Raw genomic sequence first — 21,180 nt, 5'->3', positions numbered from 1 at the left:
ATCTGATTCAACCTCATATGAACATTAATTGAATCACGAGTTAGAAATCAGAGCGTTCGAGATTGAACCTCATTTGTCCCTGAGATTGAAAATCTGATCGTTTATTGCCCTTCATTTTATCTTCATATCAGCGTCTTTCATTAGAAATATAATTGCCTCATCTAATTTTCAGAACTATCTCTGTATTAATTGGTACAGCAAATGAAATAAAAAAGAACGAAAACTTGAACAACGTATTATATTAATATATGTTAATATACTTACATTGATATCGAAAGGTTCTTCTTCCGGGGTAAGAGCCAAAGAACTTTTTCGATGATGAAGTACGCCACGTCCTATATCTGTAAACAAAAAAATAAGTTTTATTAGTATCGTTTAAAATTCAGTGATCAAAAAAAATCGAATCACAATATTTGATGTTAGCTGTATTCAGGAAATTTTATATAGCGATATAAATTTATATAGGTCTAATGTATCTATATATAATTAGATATTAGATGGAATAATGATAATATGGTGAAGGAGAGTCCTCCACCATATTATCATGATTTCCAAATATATAATTTTGAAAAATGACGATAGTCACGAACAATTTAGTTGTGTCTTGATATATATCGACTTTTGCAGGAGCTATCGTCTATTTCTCTTTGATTCTATTCTACGCGCCAAATTTAATACGGATACAATATTACGTTGGATTAGAACTGAAGCGAATATCGCATTTTTCTCAGAAACTAATTTCGGAAAGACAAAGATGAAAACGTATGGCAAGACGTTACAAGACGGTGTTTAACGAATCTAATAAAAAAGCTGCGTTCAATATTTTCAAAATAGCATCCTTTGTTCCGAAATATACCTGCACAAAAATATAATGCAATATTTTTTAACCAGCATTTATTGATATTCTTTTGATATGATAAGTTTCTTAAATTGTCACCTGAAATAAATGGAGCTATAATGGTGTCATTCCACCATCCTAGTTACAAAATGCTTTGGTTGGCAGAAAACATTACAACAGATGAGAGGCCAAGAATTCAAAATATTACAATTCATGCCTTTAAAAAATGACAAAAAAAATGACATAATACCTAGGACTAATAGGCTTAGCAGTACTAGTAAAGAAGATAAAAGGAAAATGATTGCCATCCATATAAGAAAGATACAAAATTACACAAGTTTGTGTCCATCAGAACCTGTCAAAAATTGTTGTCTTTGACATATTTTATTTATACCCCAACAAGAAGCTGTTTGTCTGATAATGCATTTAAAAATCTAGTGTGGAAGGAAATTCTTCTGATTAATAGACTTAGTCTTATTCAATTTACATAACCTAACTTTTTGTATTTCGTATTTTAAATACATGCGAGACATTATTTTGTAATTTGTATTTTAATCAAATAAAAATGTGTATTACCTGAATCAGTAAATTGATAAATTAATTTAAAAAAGTTAATACATACTATTTTATATTATAATTGAACTAGAGGACCTTTATACTTAAATGCCTTGACCACGCTGGACCCTGACGTTAGAAGTATAATTAAAGCAAACGTAGGGTCCACGAGGGACTCGTGAAGAATGTATTTCGGTATGTTTAGGACCGAATCTCGGAAATCTTTAATCCTGTAATCTAGCGGGTACGAAAAGCTCTCACTTTTTCCGTATCAACTGAGGGAAATTCATAAAAAACGCGGTTAAGCAAACAAGCATGATTATATCAAACAGCCGAAGGTCCATAAAAGGAAATATAATTCGAGATTTACTGAAAATCTATCACTGAGTACAACCTACTAACTTTAAGGGAATTCGGTTATTTATTCCGATGATATATTATTTATTATAAAAATATATTTGATACAGACGTATCAAAAATAAAAATAGAGGTGTTACAAGGATCGAAAATATAATATAATTATACTACTGTTATATTATAGTTATAACTACTACTATTATACTATAGTTATAACTACTGTTGCATATGCATATGCTGACGATACAGCGGTTTTATCATGACACGAGGATCCAGTATTAGCCACAAGAAAATAAAAAAATCTAGAGTTTATGGAAGGAAATTCTTCTGATAAATAGACTTAGTCCTATTCTATTTACATAACCTAATTTTTGTATTTCGTATTTTAAATACAGGTGAGATAGTATTTTAATAGATATTAAAATACATTATAAAGTTATCAAATAGATTAGAGAAAATATAATATAATTATAATTATTACAATTTCATAGGGCATACAAAGAAGTTGAGAGGGATTTTCTTGCAATTTTGGAGCTTCAGAAAATTTTTAATATCGTTTAGATAGTTAGAGGTTCATTAGATGAAAACTTCTTCCCAGCGAACATTCTTCTGAGATCTGAGAACAGGAAATAGTCGCTAGGGGCCATTGTATGAGGAACCAATTCGAAGTCCAATTCATGAAATTTGACACGGTGCATTGTCTTGGTGATGATACTTCCTTTTTCAAGGTAGTAACTGAAAATTATTCCATGCGCAATCCAAAATACAGACGCCATAACCTTGCCAACCGACTGTTGCGTTTTCCAGCGCTTTGGAGCGGGTTCATCGTGTGCAGTCAACTTGGATGACTGTCGGTTGGACGGAGTGAAATGATGGAGCCATATTTCATCCATTGTCACATATCGACGCAACAACTCGGATTTATTACGTTTGATCATCTTCAAGCACTGCTCCGAATCATCAACTCGTCGTTGTTTTTGGTCGAAAATGGGCTCGCGCGGCATCCACTTGCACAGAGATTTCTCATACCCAAATAGTCGTGAATGATATGATGTACACGTTCAGTTGATATCTTTAGAGTGTCTGCTATTTCATTTAGTTTCAATTTACGGTCATTCAAAATCATTTTGTGGATTTCTTTTAATGTTTTCGTCGATAACAACGTCTTTTGGGCATCCTCTGCGTTCACCGTCTTCGGTGCTCATTTCACCACGTTTAAACTTAGCATACCAATCCTTGATGGTTGATTTTCCTGAGGTAGTATCCGGAAACTCGGTATCAAACCAAGTTTTTGCATTAACTGTATTTTGTCCCTTCAAAATGCAATATTTCATCAACACGCGAAATTCCTTGTTATAATTTTTTTTCACAATATCAAAAGTTGCTTCACTCAAAATGCTATAATTCACAAACTAATGATCCGACAGCTGTCAAATTTATACATGCACCTTTTGAGGGTTAAAACTAAAAATATATGGATTTAATTCCAGTAGCGCCATCTATGTGTCAGACCGGGGAGATTTCAATTTACTTGTTTAAAGTAAACTAAAAAGTGTTTCATAAAGTGTATGCATTTATGAACCGTATTTTATGAAACCAGCTTCCAGTCGGATGACATCCTGACTTAATTATTGAAATCAGAACCATACAAAATAATTGAAAAAAAATTAGTGACTAGCTATTAATAATACATTTGATTTTCCAAATAGATTACCGCTTTTACAATAAAGCCTTAATTTTAGAAAATCTCCTCAAAATGTTAGTTTCTTTCCTATAAAATTCGATCCTCTGTATAAACATTCAATTTCCAGCTAATCCCTGTCTTTTTTCCTTCGATTTTATCCCGAAGCATGTCACAGGAATATCGACACTCCAATTTAATTTTTAACCTTAACTCGAATCGTTGACGCTTGAAATTTCCCGACACTCGAAATACACGCCGATCCCGAGGATAGGCTGAAAATTATTCAGCGAGCGACGTTAATAGGTCCTGCCTGCCTGTGGGATTTTTAAAAATATCCCTTAGTGATTTTTCGATGGCGGTATCACGATTAAATCCTTGCTTAATCCTGCGTTAAGTCCTGATTGAAAAGATGATTATGTGCTTGAAAATTATTTTTATTTATATTTTAATATTTTATTACTTTTTATTTTCCTTCAATGTCCTTACAGAATACATTATATTATCGCATATGCTGTTCTAGTTTGTTATAGTTTTATTGTAATGTTTTCTATAATTTATTACAGATAGTCTATCTAAAATAACAGTGAACTGACGTCATCATTATGTCCAATGTATTGCCTCTAGCAATTTGTAAATTCGTTGTAAACTGAAACGGTGTTTTTCCTACTTAGATATTTTTCGGCCCTGGTCCCGTGAATTCCCCTGATTTGGCACGATTAAAGCTTAGATAGAGGAAGACATTTTCGGGAAGAATTTATTACAAATAAATATATCCCAATGAACCTAAAACTCCAAAATTAAGGAACCAGGAATAGTCGTCCGAACGGTGACACAAAATATATATTAAAACACAACGGGTAGCCGTACGGGCTAAGGGTTTATCTTAGGGATGCAGAAAATATATCGATATATCGATATTTTCTGAAAAACATATCGATATTTTTGGCCGATATATCGATATATTTTTTAGCTGATATTTTTCGATATTTTTTTAGAATAGATTAAATATAATTTAAAAAAGAACCTTTAAAATCAAATAAAAAAAAAGGATAGCGTTAGTTCAAATTAAGTCTTTGTTTATAACATTTGAAACGATACTAAAAAGGAAAGTGAGTGGGGCAAATTCAGATAAAAACTATTATGAACAGCATGGTTACGTAATGTTTTATTTTGCATTATGTCTTTAGTTATTGTAATAACATCAAAATGACTTGACGAGGAAACACAGCAATGAAATAAACAAGAAATAAATAAAAAAGGTAAATATGTTCTCTAATGAAAGTAACATTACTTGAATATGCATTATTAGTTAAGTGTATTCGACCTCCAGAGGATACCACTACATAAAAGACGCGTTTAGAACTCTACTTCATAGGTGGTAACGCAGTCCTTAATTTCTAAGGTGCTTCATAATGATTCTATTTTGACAATGTTTTAAATTGGCTAGTTTTAATTCATTATTAACAACGCTTGTTTAAGCAACGCAATTTAGTTGCACATGTTCGTCACTTTGTTTATTTAAATCAATTTTAGAAAACGTCAATCCAACAATATTTTGTTAACTCTCTTCTGTAAACTTTTTAAATTTTTTTATACAAACCTTGATATTGTTGTCAAAACGAGCACAACTAATAAAGTCCTATCCAATTTGGTGCAGTGATTATGAAATGATACCATTTGGCAATTCATTATTCACGTAGAGCTAAAAAAAAATTTTGTAGTGACTGTCTAAAGTTTGGTATATTATTTTATTTAACGTCGTTTGTTCTTATACTAATGATCATCCTTATTTCCTTACAAATCTGGTAGCTCGGAAAAAAGTTGGAAAAATAAGGATTAATTAAATTATTGGGTGTCATAGGGTTTAAAATTAAAATTATTTTTAAATTAAGTAATGTATAAAGGTAAATGACTATATCATGTTTACCTCGGCGAAAGAAATTTCTAAAGCAAAACAGTGCAATTTTTTTTTAAATTAATAGGTCAATTCAAATGTCGCCGGCCTGATACATAGATGGCGTTACTAGAATTAAATCCATATGTTTTTTAGTTAGTCTTAACCCTCAAAAGATGCGTGTAAAAATTTGACAGCTGTCTGATCATCAGTTTATGAATTATAGTATTTTGAGTGAAGCAACTTTTGTTATTGTAAAAAAGGGGATGAATACGAATATGTGGACATAAGAAAGCTCTGTTCAAAATAGGTGGCGCGCGAGCTCATATTTGACAAAAAAACAACGACGAGTTGATGATTCGGAGCAGTGTTTGAAGATGATCAAGAATAGTAGACCCGAGCTTTTGCATCGATATGTGACAATAGATGAAACATGGCTCCATCATTTCACTTCGTAGTCCATCAATAGTCATCCGAGTGGACTGCACACGAAGAATTCGCTCCAAAGCGTTGGGAAACGCAACAGTCGACTGGCAAGGTTATGGCGTCTGTATTTTGGGATGCGCATGGAGTAATTTTCAATGGCTACCTTGAAAAAGGAAGAACCATCAACAGCGAGTATGTCCGTTTGGAGGACAAAATCCCCAAAAAACGGCCGCACTTGAAGAAACAGAAAGTGGTGCTTCACCAAGACAATGCACTGTGCCACAAGTCAGTGAAAACGATGGCAAAAATCCATGAGTTGGGCTTCGAATTGCTTCCTCATCCACCCTATTCTTTAGATCTGGCCCCCAGGGACTATTTCCTGTTCTCAGATCTCAAAAGAAGGTTCGCTGGGAAGAAAGTTTCGTCGAATGAAGATGTGATCGCTGAAACTGAGGCCTATTTCGAAGCAAAGAACAAATCGTACTACAAAAATGGTATCGAAAAGCTGGAGGTCGCTATAATCAGTGTATCACCCTTGAAGGGAATTATGGTAAATTAAAAAGAAACTAATTTTGCCAAAAAATGTATTTTACTATGGTAGACCGGGGAATTTTCAATTGACCTGTTAATTAATAATTAAATTAAGAAGCTTTATATTTTATAAAATGTCTAAATAAAAATAAATGGTTAACAATTCGTACAACGTAATTAAACGCCCAGTTGTAATGTTTTTGGGTGTTTAAACAAAATTTTTCGAGTACCCCATATATTAGCCGAGCCTAACAAAGTTAGGAATGGCCATCACAAAAGTTTAAAGTTTATAGAACCCCTGCCTCCCTTATAGTTACAGTGGTGGATGTCCTAAATATACGAAACTAGCCCTGGAGAACAGGAAGTTCCCGAACGGTCCTAGAAACAGCCAGGGGATAGCGTAGCTTGCAACTTTTTCGTGATACAAGTTAAAAAGACTGCTGTCAAAAATTCCCGTCCGAAACTTTAAAATGATAGCATTATGCATCTGTGAACACAAACATAGAAATTTGGTAGGTTCTGAGTCGAATAGGACGAATTTTTATTATAAATGTGATGAATAAACTTTGAAAACATAGATGTTTATTTGATGAAAATTTGGCATAAGAAATAAATTATCAATTGTTAATATAGTGCAGTTTTAATAGTACTGTTAAAAATAGTTACATAAAAATTGTGATAAAAATGATTTGCTATACAAATAACTCTCTGCAGATCGACAAAAGGAATACAATACAAATTAAGTTGAAATTTCTGTCAACAACATTATTTTCAATGTGAAATTGCTAGAAATTGCTGTGTTGCTAATAGAGATGTTGTAAATTGCTAATTGGTATTCTTCCAATGCAAAATTCGTATATTATCTGTAAGTTGGGGATAAGCCGTGGCTAACTATGAGCAATACCGAATAAAATGTATTGCTCAATTTCTCAGAATAAAGTTTCAAACTTATAAAAAACTTTTAAAATTAAATATTTATTTGTACACCCTACATCAACCGTATTCGACAAAGAAATGTCAAACTATAAGCCTACACACATACATATATTGTGATCTTCATTATATTCAAGTATGTTGCCCGTGCAAGATATACAAAAATAGTCACAACAGATATTAACTTCTTGATATCAGCAATAATCTAACAATAAGATGAAGAGCAATGAATTATGTGAGTTCACGCAACGACAGATCAGAAATATATCGCCAACGCAATTTCTAATTTCTGTAATGTGTGATACAGTTGGAGTGATTATTAATTTTAATTAAGCAACTATACATTGCACTGAACGCTCAATCATATTCAATTAAATTTAACATATGTTGACCTTTGAACTATCCATAAAAAATACATTTCATAACAATTCAAGATCACAAAATCAATTTAATTTAAAATTAATTAAAAATTACATTTTTGTTCATCTTGTTAACCCATAGCCCATGGAATATATTTACGTAATATAACACTACTTGTACGGTTATGTTTATAATATTAAAATAAACTGAGACAACTAACAAAACCAAAAAAAAATGTAAAACTAATCTCCTATTCAGAAAAATATAATAATTTGTTATTTTTTACATCTGAAGCTTTCACGCTCGTCTGGTCTTCTCTTTTAATAATGAGATTTCGCTACGGAAAAAATCTTCGAGAAAATAAGGGTAAAAAGGGCAAAAGGGAACTGGAAGATAATAAGAGAGTATTAGCCTTTTGGGCTTTATAATGGTTTACATTATCTATGGCATGTATATTTGATACAGTTTTTTTTTTTGATAAAAACACAGAATAATGAGACGATATTAGAAGTCAAAAGATGAATGGGAAAGAAAATTATATGAGCTTGTCTAATTAGTTTTATGAGAAATATCAAATAAAAATGCTAAGTGGTTTATTAAAAACAAACTTCTGCATATATATATATATATATATATATATATATATATATATATATATATATATATATAATAGCATAGAATAATTGAGAACGGATGTCGTCTGGGATGATTATTAGCTCGAGCTAATAATGTTCTCAATTATTCTATGCTATTATATATATATATATATATATATATATATATATATATATATATAAGCCACATTTAAATAGAAATTGTATAAAATTCGTATTTTTTTTTATATATATATTTTAAAGTCTCCTTTTACCAACTATGGGTTTATCTGGACTGGACCTACAGTTTAATGTGGGTTCCGAACCACGGTCCTCAGCATTAAAGCCTACCGACTGGCGAGTGACCAATTTTAGAAATCATCCCAGACGACATCCGGTCTTACCCAGCCTGGTTACTGGCGTGACTGGGATCATTTTCCTTATCGGATTTTACACTCTTGCCTAGAACATTCACAAATTTTAAACAATCACAAACATAAATTTACGACCATGTCCCACCAAGCCGGCTAATTCGTAAATTTAATTCTTACTCCAAAATGATGATGTCAAGTAAAGCAAATAGCGCTTTGTTTGATTTTACTTTGGAGCAAGTAAAAGTAAAATATCTTTGGAGCAACATTCAAGAGTAACAAGATTAACGACCAAAAGTACCTTCAAAATGGTTCTTTGTTTTCAATGGCTGATGCCGGTCTAAAATTTTTGCAAACCTCTGTTATTACTGATGAGGACCAACCAATTAACGTTATATATACAACCACATCGAACATACGGAGGAGAGAGAAGTTGTTGAATTGAGAGGAGAAAGGAAATTTTGGGAACGTTTTTGCAAAATTACAGCGAATCAGTTCAGTTGTTCAACGCCGTTTCCAAAGGATTACAAAACGATAACTACGTTATTAACATTAAACCAGACAAAGCAATATATGGAGAACACATATATGCTAATATTAACTGTAAATGATGTTACCTATCTATGCTATAGTTGTACCTTTCTAAATATCGAGATATACATATATAACGTATATAGCACGGTGCAGATGATCCAAGACAATCATCGTTCTTACAATGCTTTGCAATATCCATTGATATTTTGGAAAGAAGATGGATATTATTTAACCATCAAACAACGAAATCCAGTGATACCTATAGCATATGTGTTTTTTTTGGCACCATCATCACCTACTAGTAATCCGCGTCATATGTAAGAATATATTCAAGACGTCATGATGTTTGTGCATCCAAAGTTCGACCAGATCTGTTCATTACATTTACGTGCAATCCAAACTGCTAGTTTATTTAAAAAACAAATAAGTCTTAAACCGGTTTCATTGGCGCAGTGGTCAAGGTGACAGGACGGTCCTCCTACTGTCGCGGGTTCGAATCCTGCTGGGAGATGGATGTACTTTATATTTCTGATTGTAATTGTAATCTCCTGGTATGGTCTCTAAGTTGGTCACTGGCCAGTCGGTAGGCTTAATGCCGAGGACTGTGGTTCGGAGTCTACGTTAATCTGTATGTACAGTCCAGATAAATGTCGTTAGTAAAAAGAGGACTTTAAAATATTAAGAAAAAGATAAGTCGTGATTTATGAAATTCAGACTTTAGACTAAAGTTTAATTAATAGCTCTAGTTGATAGCCACTACATTTTCTGTTCTTTCAGGCAATTTACAGATTCCACAAAGAACGATGCGTTCCTTGAGTTATCCGCGAATCGACATAATTTTTTGTTATCTTCATAAGAAGTTAATTGGTGCTCAGTCAGGTCAGGTCACGATTCATATGTCGGGACAATTAGTAATCAGAAAGAGCAAAGTCTGGAGAATAGGTTTTGCCTTATTTATTTATTTATTATTTTATTTATTAATTTATGGACCTGATATTTAAACTAAACATTTTGAGAAAGGAAAGTATCTGTAACGTCAAGTGATGGATTAATAAAATGAATAAAATGATACATCTTTTATAAATATATCATATATTTTTATATATAACATATCTTTTAAAAATGTCTTCTAAAATGACAGACATTCAATAGGCTCTTAAATAAACGTGCTGAATATATTTATATAGTGAAAATATACTATCTAATCTACTGTGCGCTGAAAAATTTATAAAAGCTTACATCTAAACGCTTAAATTGAAACAAACATGATTATGACACTAAGAAAACTCTTCTGTGGCCCCAAAAGGCATCGTGTTACGGATTTGATTCAAATACTACTAGAAAAAATAATTTTTATTTTCAATAAGACTTTGAATTTATAGAAAAATATCAAATTAATTAACACTCTTATGGACCCTTATTGTCATATTTTTGCGTTTATATTAAGATTCATCGTAATAGTAACTAATAATGACTGGCCGAAAATTCAACATTAATATTTAACTTACAACAATAAATTATACGACAATAAAATAAACAGCAACGACTTCGAGAAATCCTCTTCCTAAAAGATATTTCAATCGTATTTTTCGGCGTTTAAAGCAGCTAAAAGACTCGTTTTCGCTTGAGTAATCATCAAAGACCGTTTCCAGTCCCATTCGTAAACAGTCGACAACTTTAGGGAGTTTATGATTCACGCCATTCGCTTCATTCACGAGGTCCTGGTCACGATGGGTCCAAGGCTGGTAAGTGAATAAAAAATGCAAAAGTTGTTCTTTGAAAAATCTCATAATCATCTCTGAATAAAAAACCCAATTGACCTTCTTATCTAGTGTTGCGATAATATATTTAATATTATAATAGGCCAAAAAGAAACTGTAAACCTCTAAATGAACTGAATCTCTTATAACTTGTTAACATATAAGCGTATAAAAAATGAAATATATCTTCAAGTTTGGGTCCCTTTTATTCCTGAATCATCTATATGTTCCTACAAAATTAAAATTTAATTATTTTTTGCAAAACTAAAACGATGTTCCCTGAAATTATTAAACTTAGCGTAAGAAACTATTGATTGAAAACAGTCGAAACAGTTGATAATCAAAAAACTAGTGACTGAAAAAAATAATTACTATTTTTAGTCAAATTCACGGTTAGACTATATTGTTCAGTTCGTGATGTCAAACGAAGACGTACGAACCCTTTCATATATAAATTGTGAGAAGGGAAGGGACAGAGATAATGGCTTGGAACAGTTAATTTTATATGTGCTTATATATTCCAATGGTAGTAGAAGCGAGACGGTACGAGATGTACATATTCCTTCACATACTAACTTTAAAAAAGAAAAGGAAAAAATAATTACTGAATACTATTAAGATGCAGTTAATTTAATTTTAAACAAAGTAGAATTAGTTTTATATTTGAATGTTCTATGGATCTCTAAAAAGGAATGGAATCTTTCTATGGAATGGAATAATACCTTATCGTATTATTCCATTCCATAGAAACCACAATTATCGTATTATTTACTATAATAAATACGGACAATACAATAGAACTTAAAGAAAATCCAAAAATTAAAGATGTACAATAACCATAAATATTAAATTGAAATTAAACATATACCTAATCATAGAAAGAAAACTAATTCATGACATAATTAAAAATGATCGCGCAGAGCTTTTTTAAATAAAGTAAATGCTTTATTGAATATTGAACGGAAATATTATTTAACAAAAATCCAGAGAGTAATCGAAATATTACCTACTATTGCCACATAATAGTCCAAAGTGTTTTAACTATTTATCATTCACAATTTTAATCTTTTTGAAAAATATCGTTACAAGCAAACTACCAAAAAAAAACTATATATATTACATGTAAATCTATGTAACCATAAATTGGGTATATTTTTGTCAAGGCTGCGGCTAGGATGACAGAGCGAGAAGGTTAAAAATCAGTCAAATGAACTAGTAGAACCAAAAAAAGTAACGAAAAGTACACGACAAGTTAATTGGTTGTGTTTTGCCGAAAGTTTGAGTAAATAATAGAGCATTCCATTGTTCCATCTGACAATCTATTGTCCACAAAATGGCTATTGTTAAGGGTAATTTCCAATGCATTTTATTTGATTAACATGTTCACTTCTGGTAAAACTTTGTTGGTTTTCGGCCAGGGTTTTGTTGACTATTTGCATTGGTATTCTTCCACCCATCAGTGGCAAAGAACTATTATAGGGATACTCTGATCGATATATATATATATATATATATATATATATATATATATAATGAAGAACTGCTTATACTTCGATTTGGATTAACTCCATCAAATATTCAATAGATTAGAAATTACTAAATTGGTAATTGACTTGAACAGTGGTCCAATGCTGACAATTATCGAGACAAAGTGGTAAGAGCGGAAACAACTAATGATAAATTAAAGTTGTTATTAAACTAAAGTTGTTAAATAATCAAAGTAGTCTTCAGGATATTCATGAGCATTTGGTTGGAAGTTATGAGAAGAGAATGTGTTTCATAATCTCTTTCATAATCCAGAAACTGAAGCCAAAGTGGCCCAGTAACCGATGTGTAGTTATAATCTATGGATAACATGAAAGCATACATAAACGCCACCGAAAGTGATTTCTGAAGGCGCTTGGTGGTAGCGTATCTAGCATGTGGCCTTTGGCTTTATCCCTTGTATGCATTGGATGTTCATTATAGCTGGAGCTTGAAGTGAGTGCACAATAGAAACAGAGTATTGCTTATTGCTATTGCTATTTATTTATTTAGGATTTTAAGATTGAAAATTGATTTCTCAGGTACGTTTTCATTATGTTTCCATAACTATCGTCCGGCAACTTCGACAATAAGATCCAGCACGCTTATTTACTTTCTTTATTGTGCCATTTATTGTGTAAGTAGTTGTTATATTATTATATATTGTTTTATTAAATAAACTTTTTATTTTGCACTCAGTATATTATTTCCAGATGACATAAATAAATAATGAAAAAATAACATTAATAGCCATAAAATTAACCACAACGAGACTATTTCATTGTGTCAACAATTCAGTTAAATCTTACTGAACGAGCATCGTAATTATATATCAAATAAATCGCGATTAACGCGTTTACTATTTATAGTGGCATGAAACAGTGCCGCCGAAAGACCCTGACCGTCAGACCAGTTGTTCTCAGGCAGAAGAAGTAGAATCGTTGCAATTTCAACGGATTTAGTTTATTAGCTGGTTCGGCGACAAGATGGTTACGACTGCGACTATTCAGCTATTTTAAAATGGCACTGGCGATTTTTTGTACTACTATTGGCCGATTAGGACGAACAGGTGGAATTATGGTTATGGTTGCGTTCGTTTTTCTTATTTTTTCTGCGATGGACAACTGTTACTTATACCGGATTGTAAATGATATAAATATATGACAAAGAAAACTAGATGGGAAATAAGTGAAAAATAATTATTATATATATTATAATAGTTTTCCATTTAGTATTATTGAGTTGAGAGCTCAAAATTATATTATCAACATTTATTAATTTTGTTAATTGATTTTTAAAATATTTCTGTCGATGTCTATCAAGCACTTTTAGAAACTTATGGCCATCTTGCTCTCTCATATCCCAATTGTTTGGTTGATATTGATGTTAATGTTAACACATCCATTTTAATGATCAGTGCGCCTTTTGATTTCCACTTATCTAGATCGATGCAACATGGCTTAGCTGGCACACGGTTTCGAAATGCTGAAAAGATCCGAAAATGGATTGCTACCAAACCAACATGTTATCCCATGTTGCATGTAAATGTCAAACTGTCACACAGATAGAAACATTTGTAGAAAATAAATGTATTAACATATATTGTTCTCATTCTCGTTAAATAACTTTAGTGGTAAGAAAATGATCAGAATAAGAAATCCAAATTAGAGATCCTAACCTGAACGGCAGGATCTCGTGCGGCTGCTTCCCTTGATCTCATTGCGACATTATTGTTGATGTCAGAGTATAAGCTGGTACATTATGCGTTATTTTGCATTGTGTGCACATGTCATTCTTCATACTAATATAGTTTACTATTGCTATCGGTTACCGTTATTGCCTGTTTTATAACGATTGACTATCAATGCTATTGATTACTATGGACCAATATTAGTTAAATATCCTGCTTATTTTATTATTGTTCTTGCATACCATTGTCATCGTCTTTTATTGGGATTATCAATACCATCCATTACCAGTGTTTGTCGATACATTTATTTATCGATAGTATTATAGCTGTCAGTACCGTTATATTTCTATATTACCTGATACTAGAAATATCTACCGTAATAAGAACTGATTTAACTATTGTTATTGAAAATTGGTTACTTAGGTGGGTTTTCACTATGTTTGCAGTATTATTACCCGACCACCTCGACATCAAGATCTCTCACGTTTATTGCCAATTAACATATCATTTATTTTGATCTCTATTTTATTTATTTAATATGTTCGATTAAGTTATATTGTTTTATTAAAGATTTTATTTTACTCTCTGGGTTTAAACACTACGCTACATATATTATTATGATTTTTTTCATTAAATAGTTTTAATTGCGGAAACATTATCAAATAAGAAATCACCTTTAGAGGCAATACCATGTAATACTCACTTAGATAATAGAGCCAAATGAAATACGTTCTTGCCAGAGAAACAAATTTTAAATGAAATAGATACTTATCAAAAAACATGTCTTGCTGAAAGCGCTATGATTGAAAAGGCGTCGACCATAGCGCAAAACAAACAATGGTTAACGGAATCTCACAGTTGCCAAGCCAACACCGTCAGAAAATAATTTGTAGTATTTTATTTGAGACGATTTACGCTGACTCTCCTTTTTTTCATAACGAGATTGCAGAAAATCTCAGTCAAGAACGAGACAGCAAAAGAGGAAAAATGGAATAACAGAAAATAAGGGACCTTACATTTTTCATGAGTTCATAACTTTATTATTCATCTGCCTGTTCTTATTTAAAATTAATCAGAATAATATATCCAGTCTATTCGAAATAACAGTGAAGTCACGTCATCAAGATGTTTAATGTACTGCTTTTAGAAGTATACAATTTTTAAAAGCATATAATAAAATGAAGGAAGACTTATTATTTCAATTTGTGTATTTAGACGAGACATGTATTTAAAAGTGATTTTATAACAATGGAAAATGGAAAATATGCATATCTTGCTATGATTCCTTGTAAAGGAAGGTCTCAAAACTATGGAAGTTCTAATCGAAATGATACATATCTTCATACAAGCAGTAGTACAAACCTTGAAGACGTTCCAAAATTAGAGTATATGGAAAATCGAGAAATGACCCCATTTAACTATAAACGCCAATATTATTTAAAATACTTACTGAAAGTATAATTACTGAAAAAAGCTAAAGAAACTGAGATTAATTAAAAATGAGAACTAAGAAGAAATGAGTTGAAATATTGAATTGTGGTTGTTTAAAAATTACACATGTATGTCCACTGATTTTTTTTAAGGGAAAAGGAATCGTGTTTGCTAATTACTCCCAAAACGAATTGCAATAGAAACTACTGGCCTACTAAATAGTTTTAAAGGAATTTTTTAATTTAAAACTTTAGTAGCTCATAGTGTACCAGACCAGGTTTATTCCACCAAATACAGATTATTAGCTAGGAGCCGTGGATATTCGGACTTGCCGTTCAAGTAAATAAATGACCATGTGGTCTCCATGAAATTTTTCCATTTGGATTATCTTTTTATATAATATTTTCACCAGTAACAATACGATGCAAAACACCTTTCCAATTTTGCCGTTGAAACAGCATTTCACACATAATCAAACACCTTTCGATGTCTCTTGGTTTCAATTTATACGGCACAAAATATCCAAGCTTTTGAACCAATCCTAAGCTATTCAAAATTGCTTTTTTGTATTACTCCCAACTATTCTAAATACTCTTCTTGCACTTTATATTGATCATCATCTAGTAATGCCTTGAAATCCTTGCTTCCACATTTTTTGGCTGTCCAGAATATTCTCAGTTTTTTGTGTCAAAATCACCACCTACACTTTTAAAACATCGAAACCAGTACTTAAATGTTGAATTCGGTGGAGTATGGTTGCCGCAAGCTTCACAAAGCATTCGATGACCTTCAACTGCCTTTTTATTCAAATTGGAGTAAAAAAGGTAAAACTTGGGGCAAATGAGATTTACTCGGTAGATATTCAGACATTCTCAATGCACTGAAAAAAGCTCTGATGACATGACACATACTGAAAAATGACGACTGTTAGTGAGGCTTCGAAATCATGTTGGTTACAAATGTAACCGATGCGATTTAATACACAGTAACACAATCTGTATATATATATATATATATATATATATATATATATATATATATATATATTGTTATATCTATGTATACAGCTGACTCAAGAAACACTACTACAGAGGTTTTATCATCACACGAAGATCCAGTATCAACCACAAGAAACCTCCAACTTCATCTTAACAAAGTCGAATTGTGGTTAAAAACGTGGTAATGAAAAGCAAATTAAATAGAATCTATCCTTGTGAGATTCACCCTTTGTAGAAGAACATGTCCCTTAGTAAAATTGAATGGTCATGAACTTCCGCAAGAACCCAACGTTTAATATCTGGGAACACTTTTCGATCAATATTTGATATAGAAAAAATATATAGTAACAAAACGCAAACAGCTTGGGGTTAAACTAAACCAAATGTACCGGCTGATAGGGCGTAAAAATAAATCATCATTAGATAACAAGGTTTTGCTGTATAAGTCAATACCTAGGCCCATTTGGTCTTATGGTATTGAACTGTGGGGTACTACAAGCAAATCTAACATAGATATCCTCCAGAGGTTCCAGAATAAAGTGTTGCGGGTCATCGTCGATGCCCCATGTTACATGTCCAACAAACTGATTCAGCATGATATACCTATAGAACCCATAACGAGTGTGATTCGGAGTGTTAGTGCGAAGTACTCTGAAAGACTATTAGTGCATCCCAATGAACTCGCCAAACAGTTAAATATGTGCGACGACAGTGAAGTGCGTAAGCTTAAACGCAAACTACCCTACGGACTGATTAATAGAGTGGGATTTAGTAATCTCTAGAATAAGCTATAATAGTTTTTGGAATAAGTTAGGATATACTTTAAAATAAGTTAGAACAGTATCTAGAATAAAAATTAGATTATAAGTTGTACGGTAGAACACTTACTGAAATGATCCTCTACACGACAGGATAGTTATATTATATAACTGAAATCATATAATAATAATAATTTCCCACGGGCAGATTATTGATATTCTAGGAGATCAACAAAAATATATTTCAACACCTTGCTTATCCACAAGACCTACCTTCCTCCTAATCCTGGCCCTGGATTTTTCAATTGACCTGTTAGACAATACTAATTTTATAAAATGTAAGAATAATTTACAAAATTTTAACAAGGTGATCCGATTATAACAGTCCTGATCCTTATTAAGTTACTGATATTTAACAGTACAAATCACCACTGTTGTATTAAATCGGCCCGATCCGTACAATGGACCCAGATAAATTGATAACAATGCCGAGTATTAATATTTAGTAACATTACATGTCTTAAATTTAATTTAGCTCTCGGGCCTTTGTCGAAACCCATAGTTGAACATACGATAAAGGAATACGATCTGTTACTCTTACCGTTCTGTAAGTTCTCCCCCAAAACTGGATTAGTGCCTTGTTCATCGCTCTCCTCCTCTTCCTCCTCGACTATCTCGTTGTCCATCAATGATTCCATGTCTTCGCTCTCTTCCAAACTGTCCCGATGCTGTATTATCATTTTGATATCAGTCTATACATCTCCAATTCGGATTCTGCACTCACACATAAAAACGAATACGTCTCAATCGTGCGATGGACACATAATACATAAATAAACAGCTGGTCTGGTCTGTTGGGTCTAATAACAAACGCAAAACATATAACACGATAATTCCTATTGTAAACATCAATATCACTGATGTTTCACTAGAGTATTATATTTCGCTTTTCTGTTACAATCCATATTAGGTGTCAACTGACATGTTAGTTTGAAGACGTAAAGACGAGTTGGCTTTATACGATATTTGAGGAAAAATCGACGTAACCGACAACATCGGTAGAACCACATTATTTCCACCTACTTAGATCACGTCCATTATTATTAAATTTATTCTAGAACAGATTTTTTTTCACGTCATTATAAACAAAACTAGATCATAGTACCCACGATCATTAAAGAAAGTATTTAACTTAAAAAAATATTATATTTTGATCACTGTACATTGATGTTATATATATTTTTAACCGACTTCCAAAAAGGATGTTCGGCTGTATATTTTTTTAATGTATGTTCGCCGATTTCTCGGTCAATTATGGATCGATTTTCAAAATAATTTTTTATTCGAAAGAGCGCACTTCCGAGGTGTTCCCAATGGAACCTAGGCAGGATCTGTGAGCAGGAAGGGGGGGAAATCGAGGGAAAATCTCAAATTTCAAAGGCATGTACAAAGTTTTCTCATTTTTTTAAATAATTAATTAATAAAATAAATAAATTTTGGTTATAATGTTATTATTGAACTGATTGATATGGAGGAAAGTCGCAAGTAGTTCAGTGTAAAAGCTATTCAGTTTACTTTTTTAGCACTAACCATATCGTATAAAAAGTCGTAGAAGAACCGCAGGCAACTGGTTCTATGGTGTAATAGTTAGACCGTTCAATTCACATGCGGAGGTTGCGGGTTCCCAAATATAAATGATAATATAATTTTGTGACATTTACACAAAATTAAATTGCGAACAAAATACATCCAATTAGTTGCTCGGCACCGACTTCACAGTGTTCAGTTGGTAGTAGTTGAAATAATATTATAAATAGATAAATAGGTTTAGGTAAGTATTGAGCTAAATTGTGTATATAGTAGAATATAAAATACGTGTAGCAGATAGGTTAAATAAGGTTTTTTATTTTTATTTAGTTATTACAAAGATTATTATGTACATATTTTATAATAAAACATTTTTTTGTGTTAAAAATATAAGTTTGATTATTTTTTACTTTTTAGTGAGTTCCTTATTTATTTTTTGAAGTCAAAATAGTTAGTTTAGTTTTTGTTAAAATATTTTATTGTAATTAGTAATTTAAATACGTATGCTTCTAATTGCAAATGAATTGATGTAATTGCTAATGAAGTACAAATGCCTGTATATTTCTCACTTACTATATGAGATACATGTCAGGATAGTTATATTATATAATGGAAATCATATAATAATACTTATTGCCTACGGGTAGATTGTTGAAATTCTTAAAAAGGTCTAAAAAATATATAATAGATTATCAAAATTATAATTTGATCCAGAAACTATTTTATTCGATTATTATTCAATTACAGTATATCATTTTATACATGCGGATTTTAAATATACAAAAAATATTAGTTGGGAGTGATAATTGGCTCTAAGACAACAAAATGCTTGTGCATACCAAGCTCAAGTAGAGATAGTATGTTAAGAAGAAACGAGCAGAATAATGTCTCGAAAAAATGGTGGTGTCTTGGACAAAAATCCGATCTATCACTATACTACAAAATGTTATTTTATAAGCAAATTTTGAAACCAGTATAGACATGCCATGTACAACTACAATGCTATACAAGGTATTATCAACGATCCATGGTATATTAAAAGTGAAGACATCTACAAACATATTAGACGGTCTGCAAAAACAACGCGAAATGCGATGCGTGGACATAAAAACGTGGAAGTACAAAAATTAGCCAATAATAGTGGACTTAGTCGAAGTCTGAAAAATGTGTCATGTTTTAAACTTGTGGATTGACAAATAACACACTATTACCCGCTAATTAGGTTTGGATCTGAAGTTTATATGTGGATCAATATTAAGGAAATATGACTAGATGGTGTCAACAAATTGCATATATGCGCAATGCAGTTTTAAATAATACAAAGAATACATGGTGGAAAATATATAGGTTGTCTCTGTGATATGTCAGCCCGTTTGAATTTTTAGAACCAAAAAGATGCAGAAGAAAAAACCAGATTAGAAAAACTAATATTAATTCAGGATATTTATATAGCAAATTCGAATTATTTTCTTAAGAGAACTAAAACTAGAGAACAATATTAATCATATTGTAAGACTTGCATGAAATGCTAAGAATTTATTATTACCTAATATTGATTGAGCTATAACTAATAATAATTTGTATTTCTCACCAAAACCCAATAAATATTCTTTAAAAAATCTTTGGAATAATGAATAAAATAGTGAATTGGATTCTTTACGAACAAACACATTTCCTTGTCTTCTAGAAATGTACTTTTAAAGCCTATTGGAGTACACGTAAGCACTTTGAATCGGCCAAAATGATTACAATATTTCTCTAAATAAATACTTAGTTTTTGTATAATAAATCTTTAACTAAGTTAAGTAAATCTTTAAGTTATAAAAATAACACTAGTTTTCAATTTGTACTCCTAATAGTATTTAACGAATGATATTACCATAAAATAGAAATATTTCATTGAAAATAAACTATTTTTAAAAAAGGAACCAATTAATTCCAATATATAATATTCAGGTTTACTTCGGAACTAAGAAATATCTTAGACTAGCCACCAGCCATCATGAAATAAACATGAGAAAAGCAAATACCTTTCACCTTGCCTTGCCCGAAAACCTTCTTTTGCGAACGGTAGATTCCTCTTTACTTAATCCGATCTTGGAACGAACTTATTAAATTTACTTTTTTCTCGACTACAGCCATCCATCAAGAGCGAGAAGCTACTTACTTAAAAAATTGTTTGCTGTCGTACTCTACCTTCCGCCGATGTGGAATTTAATTACTTATTAGCAGCGATGAACAAGACTGAAGTATATGTACTTTGAACAGTTTTTCATTCTATCGAATTAGGGTTTTGTTTCGGGAACAGCTGTTTCATCTTACACGTAAATAAAGTTGGCAACAATATCGATAAAAC

The 21,180-nt window shown here is 31.7% G+C and overlaps 1 protein-coding gene across 4 annotated transcripts in view; it reads right to left on the bottom strand.

The window, feature by feature from the left end:
• Pde8 (Phosphodiesterase 8) overlaps window positions 1-21,180 on the bottom strand; it is a 235,178-nt gene that overhangs the window by 106,142 nt on the left and 107,856 nt on the right. For 2 of the 4 annotated variants that reach the window (XM_076411372.1, XM_076411374.1), the window contains one exon: window positions 265-341. In XM_076411372.1, coding sequence (XP_076267487.1) covers window positions 265-341 — 77 coding nt within the window. Of the gene's footprint in view, window positions 1-264; window positions 342-17,838; window positions 18,012-21,180 lie in introns of all 4 variants that reach the window. The other 2 variants (XM_076411375.1, XM_076411376.1) reach the window with 2 other exon arrangements.

The sequence above is a fragment of the Rhynchophorus ferrugineus genome, unplaced genomic scaffold (assembly GCF_030347505.1).
Source record: "Rhynchophorus ferrugineus isolate W39M unplaced genomic scaffold, kcgeb_rfMv2 rfM8, whole genome shotgun sequence".
Classification (NCBI taxonomy): Eukaryota; Metazoa; Arthropoda; class Insecta; order Coleoptera; family Curculionidae; genus Rhynchophorus; species Rhynchophorus ferrugineus.
The sequence above is the reverse complement of the archived record's forward strand: the minus strand, read 5'-3'. Positions and strand labels throughout refer to the sequence as shown.